At 43.6% G+C, this 18,979-nt stretch overlaps 1 protein-coding gene across 1 annotated transcript in view; it reads left to right on the forward strand.

Moving 5' to 3' along the window:
* Window positions 1-9,871, forward strand: part of HACD3 (3-hydroxyacyl-CoA dehydratase 3) — a 54,478-nt gene extending 44,607 nt beyond the window's left edge. Inside the window, exons 10-11 of the mRNA XM_068275004.1 lie at window positions 3,656-3,787; window positions 6,750-9,871. Coding sequence (XP_068131105.1) covers window positions 3,656-3,787; window positions 6,750-6,826 — 209 coding nt within the window. The 3' untranslated portion in view covers window positions 6,827-9,871. The remainder of the gene's footprint in view (window positions 1-3,655; window positions 3,788-6,749) is intronic.
* The last annotated feature ends 9,108 nt before the right edge of the window (window positions 9,872-18,979 follow it).

Raw genomic sequence — 18,979 nt, forward strand, 5'->3', positions numbered from 1 at the left:
GTACCCCTGAACCAGATATTTTGTAACCTACTTTTAATACTGATTTATGTGCGGTGCTATGACGTGTCACAAAACCATCCGTACTTGTCACAAAACCATTTCGTATATCAAAAACAGCCAACATTTCGAGGCCACATAGAACCCCTTTGTTTATCGGGCAATATTTGCTCGTAGGCAATCATCTGTCTGCCGCAATGCATCAATCAATTTGCAAAATGTCAAAATAAACTGAATGGGAGCCAGAGCTCCTCTCAGCACTTGCATGTGGTTCAGACAAGCGGCTGTAACCTCGATAAAGGGGTTCTACGTGGCTCTAAAAAGTTGCCTTTTTTGTATATGAAACAAATTAAGATACATATTGGATGTGCCAGTTTCCTGCCTTACTTGCAACATTTGAGGGACTGATCTGTTTGCCACATTGGTTGGCCATCTAAATGTGCCAGTACTTTAAAGGTGGCCATACACTATTTGTTTTAGTGGTATATCAGATTAACTATCCATCTCTTCCAGGTGTGAGTCATTTACCTGGTCTGCCTTGTTTAATATCAAGCTTTTGGCTGCAGCTTTACAGTACAGTACAAAGCTGTGACAAACCTCCCTCCTTGGGCACTGCTGCTGCCTGCACCACCTGCACCCACACCAGGATCAGTCTGCCAGACAACCGGTGTTTCAAGTCTATACACGATTGATATTTTGAATGTACTACTAGCAACCAATAGTGCCTTTCAGTATGCAGGCATAGTGCTACTGGCACAGTGGTGGCTGTTACTGCTGCTGGCATAGTGAGATTGGCCAATCAGTAGCTGCTACAGTGGTGACTGATATCCTACAAGCGAGCAACGGGGGAGGCAAATTGATAATACAAGGTGGCACCACAGCTATGGCACATGGAATTAACGGCTCTAGAGAGCTTCGGGGGCCACCAGAAAAGACTTGGCGGGCTGCATTTGGCACCCCCGGCCGGACATTGGACATGTCTGCAATACATGTACTGTACATTATACAATTGATTTGTATATGTGGAAAAAATGAGTTATCCCTGAGCCCTTTGCGGAGAGTAATCATTTGGTCTACAGAATACCCGAGCAGCTCAGGGGGACCCAAAACCGCCAGGAAAGCATAGGGGACCAAAAGAGACCAAAAAGCCCTCCTACTAAAAAGCAATGCTCAGTGGGATTTGCCTTCTTAAAAAAAGAGGGTATTTGTGATAATTCAGCTTTGATTGAACATCTGTTACCCACAATGCACCGCTACGGAATAGGCAAATTATCCCTTTATGCCACTGAAGCCAGGCTTACATCCAGAACCGCTGGTGTATAGCAACCCTATAGCTTTACATTTTACAGAGCCACAGCAACCCAACATGCAGACATCCTGTTTCAGACTATGATATTTAAAAACTTAGCAGTGGTTTTTGGTGTAACTGTGGTTTAAATACTGCGTAGAATCTGTCTGTGCTGTTATCCAGCAAGGATTGAGCTATACTACGCATAGACATAGCGTACTGGTTAAAGGACATCCGAGGTGAAAATGAACGAATAAGAAAAAAAATTGTATCTTTCGTCCTCCACCTAAAAATGACTTTTTTTTTTTTTTTTAGATATCCCACAGTTTAATTTTATATTTAAATCTAGTAAGTTTTTCCTGTTTCATTGTCTTTGCCTAATGACACCTTTTATTGAAGTATGCCAGAACTCAAACCTATGAATTATTGAACCTTTTTATCTCTTTCCTGCTCTCAGAAGCCATTTACTGACAGGAAAGTGCGTATGGCTGTAATTACTTATCAGTGAGGGTTTTGCTATAGTCTGACCCAGTCCGACCCGGTTCCGATCCAGACAAAAAACTGTCACTTGCATACCTGATGTCTAACTCTTACAGGCAGAGAAAGAAAAAAAGAAACACAGCCTAGTCATTTGTGTGCTTGGCACTGTACATACACATGTCTATCTCATCAGTCACATGTCACCTCGGTCGTCCTTTAAGGGCTCTGCCTTTGACATGGGAGACCAGGGTTCAAATCCTAGGGTCAGTACCTATTAAGTAATAAGTCCTTGGGCAAGACTGCCTCGCACTGCAGGGTGGCCTATTGAGCGGGCCCTTAGTGGCTGCAGCTCTTTGAATCCAACAGGAGAAAAGTGCCACACAAATGTTAGGATTAGTCATGCCATAGCAGAGCACAGATCCTGGGCACAGGGGAGACTTGAGATGTTCTTCCCCACCATCTAGGAGGGTTTAAAGAACAAATGAAAAGAATAAGGAGGCTGCCATATTTATTTCCTTTTAAACAAGAACAGTTGCCTGGCAGCTCTGGTGGTCTGTTTGGCTACAGTAGTGTCTGGATCACACCAGAAACAAGCATGCAGCTCATCTTGTCAGTTCTGGCAATATTGTCAGAAACACCCGATTGCTGCATGCTTGTTCAGGATCTATGGCTGAAAGTATTAGAGGCAGAGGATCAGCAGGGCAGCCAGGCAACTTGTATTGCTTAAAAGGAAATAAATATGGCAGCCTCCAAATCCCTCTCACTTCAGCTGTCCTTTAACAAGATGAAAGGCAGTTTGAAGTGTCATTATCTGTAATCCATTCAGGGTAATCTTGTTGTTTTCCTAATGCTAAGTACACACTATGCAATTGTCTGATCCTTGCTTGATCGATAATTTTATTGATTTTGGGCAGTAGTGATCTGAAAATCAATCTGGTTCTAGATCCAAAGTAGTTTGGACATGTGGCAAATTATCATTTTATCTCATTGATCTGACGTGAAGTTGTATAGTGTGTATTATTATTTTATTATTATTCATTAGATTTATATAGCGCCATCATATTACCAAGAATAAAGCCTGGTACACACCATGCAATTTTTGCTTCAGATCCTATTTGAGAGTGATCAGATCGATATTCAGATCTGACATTGAGCGGATATAGAAGAAAGCTAGTGTAGATACCTATGCATTTTTTTTTCCAAACTCCTATCATTTTTTTCGACTGTAATAGTGATCAAAAATTGAAAAGATAAATGATTAGGTCTAAAGCTGAATTCTCATCCGACAACGCAGGAAGATGGATCTCAGCGATGTCCCCCAACGACGAGCGTTTCTCCTATCCATTCTCGCGTGGGCGGGTACACACGTCACTTGATAGGCGCGAAGTCAAGCGATCACGGTACTTTGCGCAGAGTCGTCGGGAATATAAAAGCTCTGATCTACTGTTACGACCGTTACTGCCAAACGTGGCATAATTGCGCAATTGCGGAGACTCCTTACTCAAAATTTCGCCGGCCGGAAAAAAACCTCCTAGAAATCACGTTGTGGGTACATTGTTGTTGTTTGCTCTTTCTCATGATAAAATTATGTATTTTCAGTAGAATAAATGTGACATACTCATGGATTGATACTCAGTATTCCAATTGATAGTTTTCAGTATGTCGATCTGCTTCCAATCGAGAAGCAGAATGATTTTAGCCTGGGATCTGTCGCTGGCAATTAGTAGGCTACGTATACTGTGTATTATTTCCCCCCACCTACCCCCCAAATCGGAAATGGGATCTGAAGAGAAATTGCATGGTTTGATTCACTTTCAGTTGACAGTGGAGCATAGTTTGAGATTTGAGATTAAAACCATTTCAGTTGCTCTCATTTTTGTTCTTTTACAGCTACTGCCGTTGTCCTCTCAATGCCTATTTTCAATGAGTCGGGCAAATTTAGCCTGCATCTTCCATCGCCCCTGGATGTGACCATCACCTTTTCAGTCTTTCTTTCCATCTACTTGATAATCTTCTTTTTAGGTGAGTTTGCTTTTTAATTGTCTTTGCATTCACTTGTATGGGAAACATGCTTCCAGGGATGGCTGGGAGTGCAATACGAGAGATTTTATTGAGGTTTCCTGCAGCTTTTGAACATGGGCTTCAAATGCCTGTTGCAGCAGTTACCCACATGTACCATGCAGCTGCTCAAAAAATCCTGTTCATGTAGGCTCGGTTTACACAGAAATCTCTGTACATTTACGCTCCAATCCTGTCCTTTTCTGTAAGTTTTGCATCCGTTTTCTATCAGTTTTACCTGACTAGACCATAATTGTACACCTTTTATGTGTAAACAGAGCCACAGAAACACATACAAAACAGACAGGACTGGACATGTACAGGTTTATGTGTGAACACAGCCGTAGAACCACATAGAAAACTGATGCCAACTGTTAAAATCGGCACAGGACAGGACACCTTTTTCATGTGTGAACAAAGCTTTAGGGCCGGTTCACACTTGTTAACCATTTCACCCCGAAGCGGTTTTTACCCTAACGGACAAGAGCGATTTTCACCTTTCAGTGCTCATGACTTTCATTTGCCGATAGCTTAATCACTACTAATCACAATGAAATGATCTATATCTTGTTTTTTTTCACCACCAATTAGGCTTGTTGGGGTTGATATTTAGTTTCAGTAATTACTTTTTCTATGCATTTTAAAGGGAAATACAAGGAAAAAATGGAAAAATACAATATTTCTCCAATGTCATCCCCTATAGTTTTAATATGAACACTGCTACTTTACATAAAACCTACACATTTTATCTGCCTATTTGTCCTGGTTATCACAAGATTTTAATTATGTCCCTAGTACAAAGTATGGAGACAATATAGTATTTGGAAATAAAGGTGTATTTTTTTTCTATGGGTTTTTTCCCCCCCACGAATCTGACGTGCACGGGAATGCACATGCATGCGCGGGAGCGCGCACAGCGGCAGCAGCACTGTTTGACTTATGTCTGCGTGTAATTAAGTGGTTAAAAAACAAAACTTTAAGGACTTTTTTTTTTTTTTTGTAACCTACGCTTGAGCACAGAAGCGGATCCTTATTTTTAAAATAGGTTTCACTTCCGCCTTTTGAAAAAAAGAGGATCCGCTTGCCCTGTTGCAGTAAGCTGAGCGCCGGGTCTGAATTTTCCACATTTTACCGGACTGGCCAGTACAACGTATGCAATGAAAGATTATGAGAACGGACAGTTGGGAATCCTCAGCAACAGGGAGACTTCTCATTGGTTCATGGTGGACCAATGAAAATTCTTTGTTGCTAGGGAGAATTGGTCTATTGCATCCTATGCCCGCCGGCCTCTGGGATGAGTACAGGGGAATCGGGTAGCGGTGATTGCTGGCAGGACACGTAAGTGGCGATCTCGGGAGAAGTGGATGGTGCAAAATGGACAGAGCTTACCGTGCCTACTTTGCATCCACTCAAGTGTGAACTGGCCCTCAGGGTTCGTTCGCACTGTGAGAGCTTTTCTAAGCGCTTGTGATTTTAAAAGCTCTTGCTAATGTTATCCTATGTGTGTGTTCACACTGGAGCGATGTGATTTTGTAAAAATCCCCCATAGCATTGCATTAGCAAGAGCTTATAAAATCACCAGCGTTTAAAAAGCTCTTGTAGTGTGATTCAGCCCTAAGGGCGCGCTCACACTATGAGCGTTTCCTTTTTGTTTTTTTTGTTTTTTTGTGTTTTTTTTTTTTTTGTTGTTGTTTTTTTTTTTTTTTTAATTGTAGAAATTGCCCTAAAAGCGCTTGTGCAATGTTTTCCTATGATAGTGTTCACATGTGAGCGTTTTGATTTCTTTGAAATCGCAAACACGCTACATGTACCATTTTCTGAGCACTTTGGCCCAATGGAAGGTATAGGGAAATCGCAAAGCGCTTGAAAAAGCGTTTTGTATAGCGCTTTTATGAATAAATACATTGTATTTATTCATTTCCGGGTCACAGAGATCACTTCTTGACTGACGTCAGGAAGTAAAAAAAAAAGGAATGGCTCAGCAATAGTGCTTCTCTAAGTGCAAAGCGCAGGGAAAAGAGCTTTTAAATAAGCTCAATAAATCGCTCAGCGCTTGCGATTTATAATGTGAACATAGCCTATTTAGTGTCAGTTATAAGTCAAACCATTAGAGAATTTTTTTTCAAACAGAATAAAACCTTTTGTTGCTCTGCAGGCTGCTGCTAGATGGCGCTGTCGGCAGATAAATCCGCACACCCTGATCAAAGTATTTGACAAACTCCGACCCATCCTCTGCTGCTGGGCCATGTAACATAATAAACATTACGTGGACGCAGCTGGACTGTCACTAGTCTGGCACAGTGTCATACTATATGGATCAAAGTCCAACACTTGATCCCCTCCAGCACTGCATGATTACGCCGACCTGCGTGGGGGGGAGGAATGAACTGCAGCCCTAGGGGACATGACATTATGACATTGGCCTCAATTCACGGAGCATTATCAAACGTTTATCAAACACTTTATCAAACGTTTGATAATTTACCTCATGGGTAAAATCTCACTAAGGTGTTATATATTTGTTGAACGTTATATCGGTAAAACATTCGATAAATATATAACACCTTAGTGAATTTAAAATGAGATTTTACCCATGAGGTAAATTATCAAACGTTTGATAAAGTGTTTGATAAACGTTTGATAATGCTCCGTGAATTGAGGCCATTGTCTAAGTAGTGTAACATTTTGAATTTTGATTCACTGACAAGGCAGCTGAAATTCCCATTTTATTGTGACTTATATTTTCAACTGTCTCAGACCATCCAGGAAATCTGCTATATAGTCTCAGAATGTCTTCTGACTGCAGAATTGTGTGAAACTGTTATGAACAAGTGATGATAATGTTTATGGACTCTCTTTTGTGTTACTTTCTAGACCTTCTGCCTGTGGTTTCACTATCCTTATACAATGTGTTTTCTTTTGACAGCAATCACTAACAATTTCCGCCACTTATTCAAGCTAAGGCGCAGGCGTCTCGGCACCTGGAAGAGGAAGATGGCTTAAAGCTTGACATTTTTTTTATTGCAAGGGTTGAAGTAGAGAAGTTTTAATTTTTCAGTTTTTCTTTTGATGTTTTCTATACAATGTTTAGTTGTTTTTTTGTTTGTTTTTTTCTTGTCCTGGGACCAAAGTACACCTGAACTGAGAGGGATATGGTGGTTACCATATGTATTTTCTTTTAAACAATACCAGTTGCCTTGCAGCCCTGTTGATCTTTGGCTGCAGTAGTGTCTGAATCGCACACCTGCAACAAGCATGTGGCTAATCTTTTCAAGACTTTAGTCAGAAACAATCTGATCTGCATGCTTGTTCAGGGTCTATAGGTAAAAGTATTAGAGGCAGAGGATCAGCAGGACTGCCAGGCAATCTGCAATGTTTAATAGAAAATACATATGTTGGCCTACATACCCCTCTCAGTTCAGGTGTGGTGATAAGGGGCATTACCACTCAGAAGTAACCAAATGTATGGTAGTGGTGAATGTGTGAATAATATACCTGAGACACCCTGTTTTCTAAGGAAATCCTAATCCTGTCAGTCCATGGCCGGGTTTTAGAAATTGTCTAATCAAAGAAAGTGGGCGGCTAGCAATAGTAATGGTATCACTACTTTCTTTAGGGGTGCGAGAGTCTGTGACAATGCAATTCCATGCAAAAAGATACAACTATAGGGAGAAAAGCAAATACTTGCTGCTCTAATGCTGGGAATACACAATGCAATTTCCCGTCCAGTCGCGTTATTTCCGAAATGTCTAATCTGTCTCTAATCGCGAGAAGAATCGATTCCTTTATCGATCAGGAGCAGTTTGGACGTGTAAACACGGTACAACTTCACCTGTCGCCGATCGGACATGTCAGATTTAATCGGATCGTAAATAGAACCGTCATCGATTCGCACAAAGAATCGTATCGTGTAGATTGGGCTTTACACCAGTGATCTGCAAACTTTGCTCTCCAGCTGTTAAGGAACTACAAGTCCCACAATGCATTGCCGGAGTCTGACAGCCACAGTCATGATTCATAAAGGCAAATGCATTGTGGGACTTGTAGTTCCTTAACAGCTGGAGAGCCAAGCTTGCCGATCAATGACTTACACTATGGTAGCAACAAAAGCTCTCATTTTACCATCTCACAATGCTGATTTATTAAAAGGGTTGGGCTTTCTTCCCATTTTGGAAGAAGCTATACAAAGGGCAATACCACACCACACCCAAGTAGCAGGTGGGTGATGTGCAGAAATAACCAAAGCTGGTAAGTCCAACAGGTGTGCGCACCTTGCAGTTTAGGTGGTCAGATGGTTGTACATGCTTTCATGAACATAAGCTACACTACTCTGTGAAGCTACCTGGCGTGCGGACCTTTGAGATTTATTCATTTTGGAAGAGGTGGCTGGAAGCTCTTCACTGCTGCAACAGTGGTGGTGTGAAAAAACAAAGGATACAGGGAGCTTCAAATATGGCTGTTATATATAAAGGCTGTGCATTTTGTTCCAACTTACTACATTCATGTAATCATTGCTGGAATTCTTGTAACTAATAATAATACGGTGATTGGTTGTAGGCTACAGTATTAGTTACTGTAGACAAGACATATGCCCAGTTGATCATGTAAAAAACATCTGTTCATATCACCAGCCCTCATGCAGGTAGAAAACTTTATTTAACCACTATTGTGATAAGCAAACAATTGTGTGTTCATGGCTGTGTAACTATCTTGAGAGCAGATGGTTTGTTTCTGCCATTTTGTCTAGCTTCTCAAATTATGTTGGGCCAGTGCCAGCTGTGCAGCCCTGTTGCGATTTTAGCATATGCCCGAGTAGTGTACAGAAGCATATACCAGTATGCAGAGGAAACACATGACAGAAAGGAGATTTTCTCCAGAGATAGAAGTCACAGTTCTTCCTAGATGGGGTTGGACACTACTTACTGCATGTTGTCAATTTTAAGAACATGATGAGAATGCCTCCTTTAACTCTATGAAGAGAAAAAAGGCTTAACCCAGGCATGTCCAAAGTCTGTCCCAGGGGCCAAATATGGCCTGCCAAGCCTTTTCTGATGTCCCCCAAAGCGCTCTACAGTTGTTCATTCCATGCAAGCTGTAGCTGTGGTGCCACATGCAGGAGCCACCTTGTGTAGCCGATCTGCTTCCCCCTTTATTTTCCTGTAGGTTATCAGCCACCACTGTAGCAGTAGCAGTCACTGATTAGCAGCTGCCACTGTGCTAATGGGATATGGGTTATTTACCGTAGAAATGTTTTGACAAAATGTCACAGGCATAGTGTACCTATCAGTAATTGGCATAAAAAAATGTTTTGATTTCGCTAGTTTGGCCCCCTAGCACTCTCTAGAATGGCGATATGGCCCGTGGCCTGAAAAGTTTGGACACCCCTGGCTTAAACTGCCAGGATCAGTAAGGCTACTTTTCCATGGACAGTTGAACTGTGTGCTCAGCAAGCAGTTATCAGGCAGCAGTGAGCGGTTACCAGGCAGCAATCAGTTGTGAGAGTTTCAGAGGCATTTCACTGCCTATAAACTGTCCGTGGAAAAGAGGCCTAAAGCTCTCAGAGCAGCAAGAGACAGGGAAAAGGTTACTTGCTGATGTGGCCGCAGAGTTGGAGGTGCCCTTGTGAATTTGAGACTGAGCTAATTAATTTACAGCTTGGGAGCAAAACGTTTGGTCTCAGTGTCAAGTGTTGTATGGTACAAAGGAAAATGTTTTGCGTTATGCACACAAAAGAATGTAGAAGAACAAGGTCACTAATGATTTTGATGGTTTTTTTTTTATTTTTTTTTAATGAATCCACACAGATACTGGATGATTTTATTTGTCACTTGTTTAGCATGAACTTATGTTTGATGATCCCGTACTACTTGAATATACATCAGCAGGTTCTGACCAAGTATAATGAAGATGCACTGTATGTCCTCCCCATGATGTTTTATAGTTGGGCAGCACTCGGTTACCTCTGGCTACAGCTACAGTATCACAAATCTGATGTTCATATAATGGTTAGCTGTCCACTCAGTCATTAAACCTGGTGTTTTCCAAACAGTCACCTGTGTGCTTTCTCTACAGTCCAACAGAGATATACCGTGAAGGGAATGTGTTAGAAACATGGAAATGACCAACATCGGGGTGTATTCACTAAGGATAGCGCAGCGTAACAACGTAAGTTAGCTACTGTTACGCGTGCTAGTGAACCAGCGTGCCTTGCTCCCTGCATGCCAGTGGCAGCATAGCGTACGTAACTCTATGTCGCTGCACTCCTACCGCCCTGTACACTTTTTTTGGGTCCAGTCACATTAAAGGATGTGATCCCCGAACTCTGATCGGCCTAATTGGCTGCCTGTCAAGTGACAGGCAGCCTATTGGGCCAATTAGAGTTCGGGGATCACGTCCTTGAACCTCTTGAGGACCATGGTGTTAAATGCGCCCCCCCCCCCCCCCCCCAGTGACCAGGCTATTTTCTACGTAATTGGCCACTGCAGCTTTAAGGCCGAGCTGCAGGGCCGTACAACTCTGCACACAAGTGATTGCCCACCCCCCCCCCTTTTCACCCCACCAACAGAGCTCTCTGTTGGTGGGGTCTGATCGCCCGACCTGTGTTTTTATTTTTTTTTTATAAATATTTGTTTGTTTTTTTAAAATATTTAGTACTTTTTTTTTTTAAATTTTTTTTTTTCTACAACCCCTCCCTTCCCTCAGCCGGCCAATCATGGAGATCGGCTGTCATAGGCTTCTGCCTATGAGAGCTGATCACTCTCTTGTCCCCCAGGGGGACAGCCGTATCACACGGCTGTCCCCAGTACAGCGCTGCTGCTGATCGCAGCGCTGTACATGTAAATACACGGCGGCTTTGCCATGTAACAGTCTTCCGAGCAGCGATCACCGCTCGGAGGATGAAGGCGGAGCTCAGCTCCGCCCAACAAGCAGGAGATGCACGCGATCTCCTGAAAACTGCTGCCCCAGGACTTTACGCCGATCTGCGTTAGGCGGTCCTGGGGCTGCCGCTGTTGCCACGCCCATTGGCGTGACGCGATCGGCAAGCAGTTAATGTGACTGGATCCAAAGGTGTTCACGGTGGGAGGAGTGGAGCGGACGTTGAGTTACTAGCATTTGCTCTGCAATACAGCAGCATAGCGTGCCCGGAGTACCTGCTCCCCTGACTGTTCCTGATTAAGTACGCTATACTGCCACTAGCGCGCAGGGAGACAGAATTAATGCACGTTGACGGTAGCTAACTCACGCTAGCCTTAGTGAATCAACACCATTATCTTTAATTCGCCTGCTAAGCTTTAGTCTGGAGATGGTTTTTTGCTTCACAATTACAGTAAGGGTACTTACACACAATGCACTTTGGGTTGCAATAGGAAAGAAAATGTCTGTGTCCGCACTCCAAATGTCTAAATTTTATACATATGCGGTGTGCTAGCCGCAGGACCAAAGAGAAAATTTCATGAAGAAAATAGTAGAAAGCAATCATGCATAAATGCTGCACCACCAGTTATGAATATAACAAAGCTTTATTGAACATTCTGTATAAACATTATAAAACATCTAAAACAAATGCTATCCTTAGCAATTGACCACAATACAATATTATGTGGGAAAGAAATCACAAATGCCTCACCTCCTTTATCACAAGTAAACCCCTATGACTACCAAGGAATGAATGACTCAAAAGTGGGCTCATGGAGCTGAGCCCACCATAGAGTGTGTAAGACCCGGGTCTAAACAAGGACTCTAAAAATTGCAAGTGACAAAAAACACAATGAAGGACCTCCTATGTGACAGGGTGAAAAGAGGAATCAGAAAAGTGCTAGAGTATGGCAATATGCTCATGATCCATGAGAGATTGCAAATATCAGATGTCCAACAGTGCACATAGGGATCAGGGGTTACCCATGTGCAACGGCGTATACATACATGACCCGGGGTGATGGTTGGAGGCAGCCATAAAGTCAGGGTCGAGGGAGGCACACAAGACGCTCCACGCGTGGCGTGGTTCAAAAAAAGACCACTTCCTCAGGAGCAGTGCATTGTGGGTAACCAGTTGCTTAAGAGCTAAAAGTCACGGAGAAAGCAGCCCGCTGATTGGGCGGCTGAATTTGGATGGGCAGGGAGAAGTGGGTTGCAATAGGATCGCAACAGTGGCAAAATGTCACATTGAGTGTTAGACATGCCTTGTAATCATACCACACAATGAAAGAATGCTTCACCACCATTGTAAATGTGTATGTTATCCAGGTAATGCACGGCATGCTGCACGTTACGCAGATGAGACCCTCCGCACCCGATGTGACCGTACCATACAAATATCTTTGCATCCTATTGGGAGGTGATGATATTGTCCATTGTGACAGAACGCAACAGATTCAGTGTAAAAGGACCCTTTACAAGTATCTAATGGGGGTGCAATATGGGGTCAGCTTTTTTTGCCATCAGAATTCTACACCCAACACCCCATAATGACAACATGAAAAGTTTACTTGAGGTTTTGGCAAATTTATTAAAAATAATAAACAGAGATATCACATGTACATAAGTATTCACAGCCTTTGCTCAATACTTTTTCGTTGCCTTTTGCAGCAATTACAGCCTCAAGCCTTTTGAATATGATGCCATAAGCTTTGCACGCCTAATCTTGGCCAGTTTCATCCCTTCCTCTTTGTAGCACTTCTCAAGCTCCATCAGGTTGGATGGGAAGTGTCGGTGCACAGCCATTTTAAGAACTTTCCAGCGTTGTTCAACCTGAGTCAGGTCTGGGCAACTCAGACATTCATAGAGTTGTTCTGAAGTCACTCCTTTGATATATTGGCTGTGTGCTTGAACAGTCGCCCCAGCCTAAGTTCAAGAGTAAGGTTTTTTGTTTTGTTTTTTCCCCCCTCAGATTCTTTTATTTTTCAAAAGATAAGAGATATGAACAATGTACAAAGAATACAACAGACACCAGTATTGTCATATTTAGCATGAAAACAATATCCAACATGGTGGTACAATAAAAGGTACTTCCATATTGTACAGAATAATATATACTGAGAAGCCGCAAACCAGCGCGGCTGGCTAAGTCAAAACAGAGTACCATAGATAACATATGGGCATGAAAAGGGAAGGGTTTTTTTTAACCGGTTCAGCACCGCAGTGCCGAAAATCTCATGCATCCGAGCAACGTTCACCTCCCATTCAATCAATTATAACTTTATTGCTACTTATCACAATGAATTGATCTATATCTTGTTTTTTCCACCACTAATTAGGCTTTCTTTGGGTAGTACATTTTGCTAAGAATTATTTTTTTCTAAATCCATTTTAACAGACAGATTAAGAAAGAAATGAAAAAACATTATTTCTCAGATTTTTGGCCATTATAGTTTGAAATTAATATACGCTACCGTAATTAAAACCCATGGATTTTATTTGCCCATCTGTCCCGGTTATTACACCGTTTAAATGATGTCCCTATCATAATTTATGGTGCCGATATTTAATTTAGAAATAAAGGTGCATTTTTTCAATTTGCGTCCATCACTATTTATAAGCTTATAATTTTAAATAATATAATAACATACTCTCTTGACATGCATGTTTAAGAAGTTTAGACCCTTGGGTAACTATTTATGTTGTTTGTTTTTATTTTTTTTTATTTTAATAAAAAATGTATGTGGGTAATTTTTGGTGTGGGAGAGAAACTGCTTATTTTAAATGTAAAATAATAAAATTGTTTAATTAAAAATGTATGTGGGTGCAGTTTACTACTTGGCCACAGTGAAAAAAGTCCTGGATGCGAACGATCTCGCATCCAGGAACTAAAATTCAGAGAAGTTTCCTGGGGGCAGAAATACCGCGCTCTCTGGATAGAAAGAGTCGGTATTTCTGCGGGGAAGTTAGATCGGTGATTGGGAATTATATTCCCATTTACTGATCGGGGGGCTAGAGGCGGGTGCGCGCGCACCATGCGGCGGGAGCAGCAGTGCCTATCTGGACGAGGAAGCTCGTCCAGATAGGCCGAACTGGTTAATCCAGGATTCCTCTGTACATTGCTGTACTCATCATTCCCTGTGTCCTGATAAGTCTTCCAGTTCCTTCTACTGAAAAACATCCCCACAGCATGATGCCACCACCATGCTTCACTGTAGGGATGGTATAGGCCTGGTGATGAGCGGTGCCTGGTTTCCACCAAACATAAAGCCTGGGATTCACACCAAAGAGTTCTTGAAGGTGTACATATTGTGGCGGCACCGTTTAGTTTGACGCGGGTAGAGACTGATTGACTGCTCTTCCTGCTGCCGCTAAACTCAGAGGCTGTGTTAAATACTTTTCCCCTCCGAGTTGTCGCAACTCGGAGGGAGATGTAATTCGGGGTCTGGCAGCCACCAGAGCCCAAATTACCGCTATGCGGGGTCCGCATCATAGCATTGCTATGACAGCGCCACATGCCAAAATAGCTCTGATAGAGTAATCATCGGGTTCTTGGTTACCTACTTGACAAGTCCCTTCTCCCCTGATCGCTCAGTTTAGATGGCTAGCTAGCTTTAGGAAGAGTTCTGGTGGTTTCGAACTTCTTCCACTTATGGATGATGAAGGCCACTGTGCTCATTGGACCCTTCAAAGCAGCAGAACATTTTCTATAACTTTCCCCAGATTTGTGCCTCAAGACAATCCTGTCTCTGAGGTCTACAGACAATTTGACTTCAAGCTTGGTTTGTGCTCTGACATGAACGGTCAACTTATATACATAGGTGTGTGCTTTGCCAAATCATGTCGTATCAACTGAATTTACCACATCTGGACTCCAACTAAAGGGGCACTGGCGAAAAATTTTAAATATGTGCAAACATAGACAAATAAGTATGTTTTTTCCAGAATAAAAGGAGCCATAAATTACTTGTATCCTATAATGCTGTCACTTACAGTAGGTAGTAGATATAGGGGATTCTCAGCAAGTCTTTTATTCTTTATAAATATATTCCCTAAAAAGGATTTAAACAATGATGCTGGCCAGCCTCCCTGCTCGCTACAGTTTTTTAGCAGTTGGACAGAGCAACTGCCATTCACTAAGTGCTTTTGAAAATAAATAAATCCGTGAGAATCCCCCATGAAGAGATGGACTAGTCCAAAGCCTGTCGCTTCTGTTAGATTTCTACTACTTACTGTAAGTGACAGCAACATAGGAGAAAAGTAATTTATGGCTCATTTTACTCTGGAAAAAAAAATGTACTTATTTGTCTGCAGGTATATTAAATTTTATAACTTTTCGCCATAGTGCCCCTTTAAGGCCTCTTTTCCACAGGCAGTTGAACTGTGTGCTCAGCAAGCAGTTACCAGGCAGCAGTGAGGCCTTGTTCCCATTGCAGTCAGTTCGTGTTGCCTTCCACGTTTTGACGCTTTTTTGATTTCTGTGCGTTGGACGTTTTCTATTTTTTTTATTAAAATCTAATAAAGATGTCAGCCCACATTACCCTCTTACAGTAGCATCACTACAAACCATGAGGACTACTCAGTGAAAAGGTCATTGCCCACCCCCATGGTAAATCGCTGTATATCCACAACAAGGGTGTCCTCCCCCTCATATTTAGAGCATGCCGGAAAAAAAAAAAATCCTAATAGGGTCTTAAATGGAGCATTTGTGAAGTTGAATTTAGAATACAAAATCACAATTTTTTTTCACAAATTTCTTCTGGTTTCATACAACATGACAATGAAGTTATATATGCACAGTTAACATTGCATTTGCAACATTTAAAGGGATACTGTAGGGGGGTCAGGGTAAAATGAATTGAACTTACCCGGGGCTTCTAATGGTCCCCCGCAGACATCCTGTGCCCGAGCAGCCAGTCACCGATGCTCCGGCCCCGCCTCCGGTTCACTTCTGGAATTTCAGGCTTTAACCACTTCCCGACCGCCTAACGCACAGGGGCGGACGGGAAGTGGAGCCCTGAAGGACCGGCTCACCCACAGAGGCGGCGGTCCTTCTAAGAGCATGGGCGGAGCGATCGTGTAATCCGTGATGCGATCCTCCGCCGGCTACTGTCACCGCCCGCCGCAACATCCCGCCGGCTATACGGAAGCGCCGGCGGGATGTTAACCCCGCGATCGCCGCATACAAAGTGTATAATACACTTTGTAATGTTTACAAAGTGTATTATACAGGCTGCCTCCTGCCCTGGTGGTCCCAGTGTCCGAGGGACCACCAGGGCAGGCTGCAGCCACCCTAGTCTGCACCCAAGCACACTGATTTCTCCCCCCCCTGCCCCAGATCGCCCACAGCACCCATCAGACCCCACCCCCCAGACCCCTGTTTGCACCCAATCACCCCCCCTAATCACCCATCAATCACTCCCTGTCACTATCTGTCAACGCTATTTTTTTTTTTATCCCCCCCCCCTGCTCCCTGCCCCCTCCTGATCACCCCCCACCCCTCAGATTCTCCCCAGACCCCCCCCCCCTGTTTACTGTATGCATCTATCCCCCTGATCACCTGTCAATCACCCCCTGTCACTGCCACCCATCAATCAGCCCCTAACCTGCCCCTTGCGGGCAATCTGATCACCCCCCCCACACCAATAGATCGCCCGCAGATCCGACATCAGATCACCTCCCAAATCCATTGTTTACATCTATTCTCTCCTCTAAACACCCACTAATTACCCATCAATCACCCCCTATCACCACCTGTCACTTTTACCTATCAGATCAGACCCTAATCTGCCCCTTGCGGGCACCCAATCACCCGCCCACACGCTCAGATTGCCCTCAGACCCCCCCCCCCCCCCCCCTTATCAATTCGCCAGTGCATTAATTACATCTGTCCTTCCGTGTAATAACCCACTGATCACCTGTCAATCACCTGCCTATCACCCATCAATCACCCCCTGTCACTGCCACCCAACAATCAGCCCCTAACCTGCCCCTTGCGGGCAATCTGATCACCCACCCACACCAATAGATCGCCCGCAGATCCGACATCAGATCACCACCCAAGCGCAGCGTTTACATCTATTCTCTCCTCTAAACACCCACTAATTACCCATCAATCACCCCCTATCACCACCTGTCACTGTTACCTATCAGATCAGACCCTAATCTGCCCCTTGCGGGCACCCAATCACCCGCCTACACGCTCAGATTGCCCTCAGACCCCCCCTTATCAATTCGCCAGTGCAATATTTACATCTGTCCTTCCCTGTAATAACCCACTGATCACCTGCCAATCACCTATCACCCATCAATCACCCCCCGTCACTGCCACCCATCAATCACCCGCTGTCACTGCCACCCATCAATCAGCCCCTAACCTGCCCCTTGCGGGCAAACTGATCACCCACCCACACCAATAGATCGCCCGCAGATCCGACATCAGATCACCACCCAAGCGCAGTGTTTCCATCTATTCTCTACCCTAAACACCCACTAATTACCCATCAATCATCCCCTGTCACTGCTACCTATCAGATTAGACCCCTATCTGCCCCTAGGGCACTCAATCACCCGCCCACACCCTCAGAATGCCCTCAGACCCCAGCCCTGATCACCTCGCCAGTGCATTGCTTGCATCTATTCCCCCCTCTAATCACACCTTGAGACACCCATCAATCACCTCCTGTCACCCCCTAGCACACCTACCCATCAGATCAGGCCCCAATTTGCCCCGTGTGGGCTCCTGATCACTCGGCCAAACCCTCAGATCCCCCTCAGACCCCCTTCCAATCACCTCCCCAGTGCATTGATTGCATCTATTTTCCCCTCTAACCACCCCCTGAGACACCCATCAATCACCTCCTGTCACCCCCCTAGCACTCCTATCCATCAGATCAGGCCCAATACAACCTGTCATCTAAAAGGCCACCCTGCTTATGACCGGTTCCACAAAATTCGCCCCCTCATAGACCACCTGTCATCAAAATTTGCAGATGCTTATACCCCTGAACAGTCATTTTGAGACATTTGGTTTCCAGACTACTCACGGTTTTGGGCCTGTAAAATGCCAGGGCGGTATAGGAACCCCACAAGTGACCCCATTTTAGAAAAAAAGACACCCCAAGGTATTCTGTTAGGTATATGACGAGTTCATAGAAGATTTTATTTTTTGTCAAAAGTTAGCGGAAATTAATTTTTATTGGGTTTTTTTCACAAAGTGTCATTTTTCACTAACTTGTGACAAAAAATAAAATCTTCTATGAACTCGCCATACACCTAACGGAATACCTTGGGGTGTCTTCTTTCTAAAATGGGGTCACTTGTGGGGTTCCTATACTGCCCTGGCATTTTAGGGGCCCTAAACCGCGAGGAGTAGTCTAGAAAACAAATGCTTCAAAATGACCTGTGAATAGGACGTTGGGCCCCTTAGCGCACCTAGGCTGCAAAAAAGTGTCACACATGTGGTACCGCCGTACTCAGGAAAAGTAGTATAATGTGTTTTGGGGTGTATTGTTACACATACCCATGCTGGGTGGGAGAAATTTCTATGTAAATGGACAATTGTGTGTAAAAAAATCAAACAATTGTCATTTACAGAGATATTTCTCCCACTTAGCATGGGTATGTGTAAAAATACACCCCAAAACGCATTATACTACTTCTCCTGAGTACGGCGGTACCACATGTGTGGCACTTTTTTACACCCTAAGTACGCTAAGGGGCCCAAAGTCCAATGAGTACCTTTAGGATTTCACAGGTCATTTTGCGACATTTGGTTTCAAGACTACTCCTCACGGTTTAGGGCCCCTAAAATGCCAGGGCAGTATAGGAACCCCACAAATGACCCCATTCTAGAAAGAAGACACCCAAAGGTATTCCGTACGGAGTATGGTGAGTTCATAGAAGATTTTATTTTTTGTCACAAGTTAGCGGAAAATGACACTTTGTGAAAAAAACTATTAAAATCAATTTCCGCTAACTTGTGACAAAAAAAATAAAAACTTCTATGAACTCACCATACTCCTAACTTGGGGTGTCTTCCTTCTAAAATGGGGTCATTAGTGGGGTTCCTATACTGCCCTGGCATTTTAGGGGCCCTAAACCGTGAGGAGTAGTCTTGAAACAAAAATGACCTGTGAAATCCTAGAGGTACTCATTGGACTTTAGGCCCCTTAGTGCAGTTAGGGTGCAAAAAAGTGCCACACATGTGGTATCGCCGTACTCGGGAGAAGTAGTATAATG

This window comes from Hyperolius riggenbachi, chromosome 3 (assembly GCF_040937935.1).
Source record: "Hyperolius riggenbachi isolate aHypRig1 chromosome 3, aHypRig1.pri, whole genome shotgun sequence".
Classification (NCBI taxonomy): Eukaryota; Metazoa; Chordata; class Amphibia; order Anura; family Hyperoliidae; genus Hyperolius; species Hyperolius riggenbachi.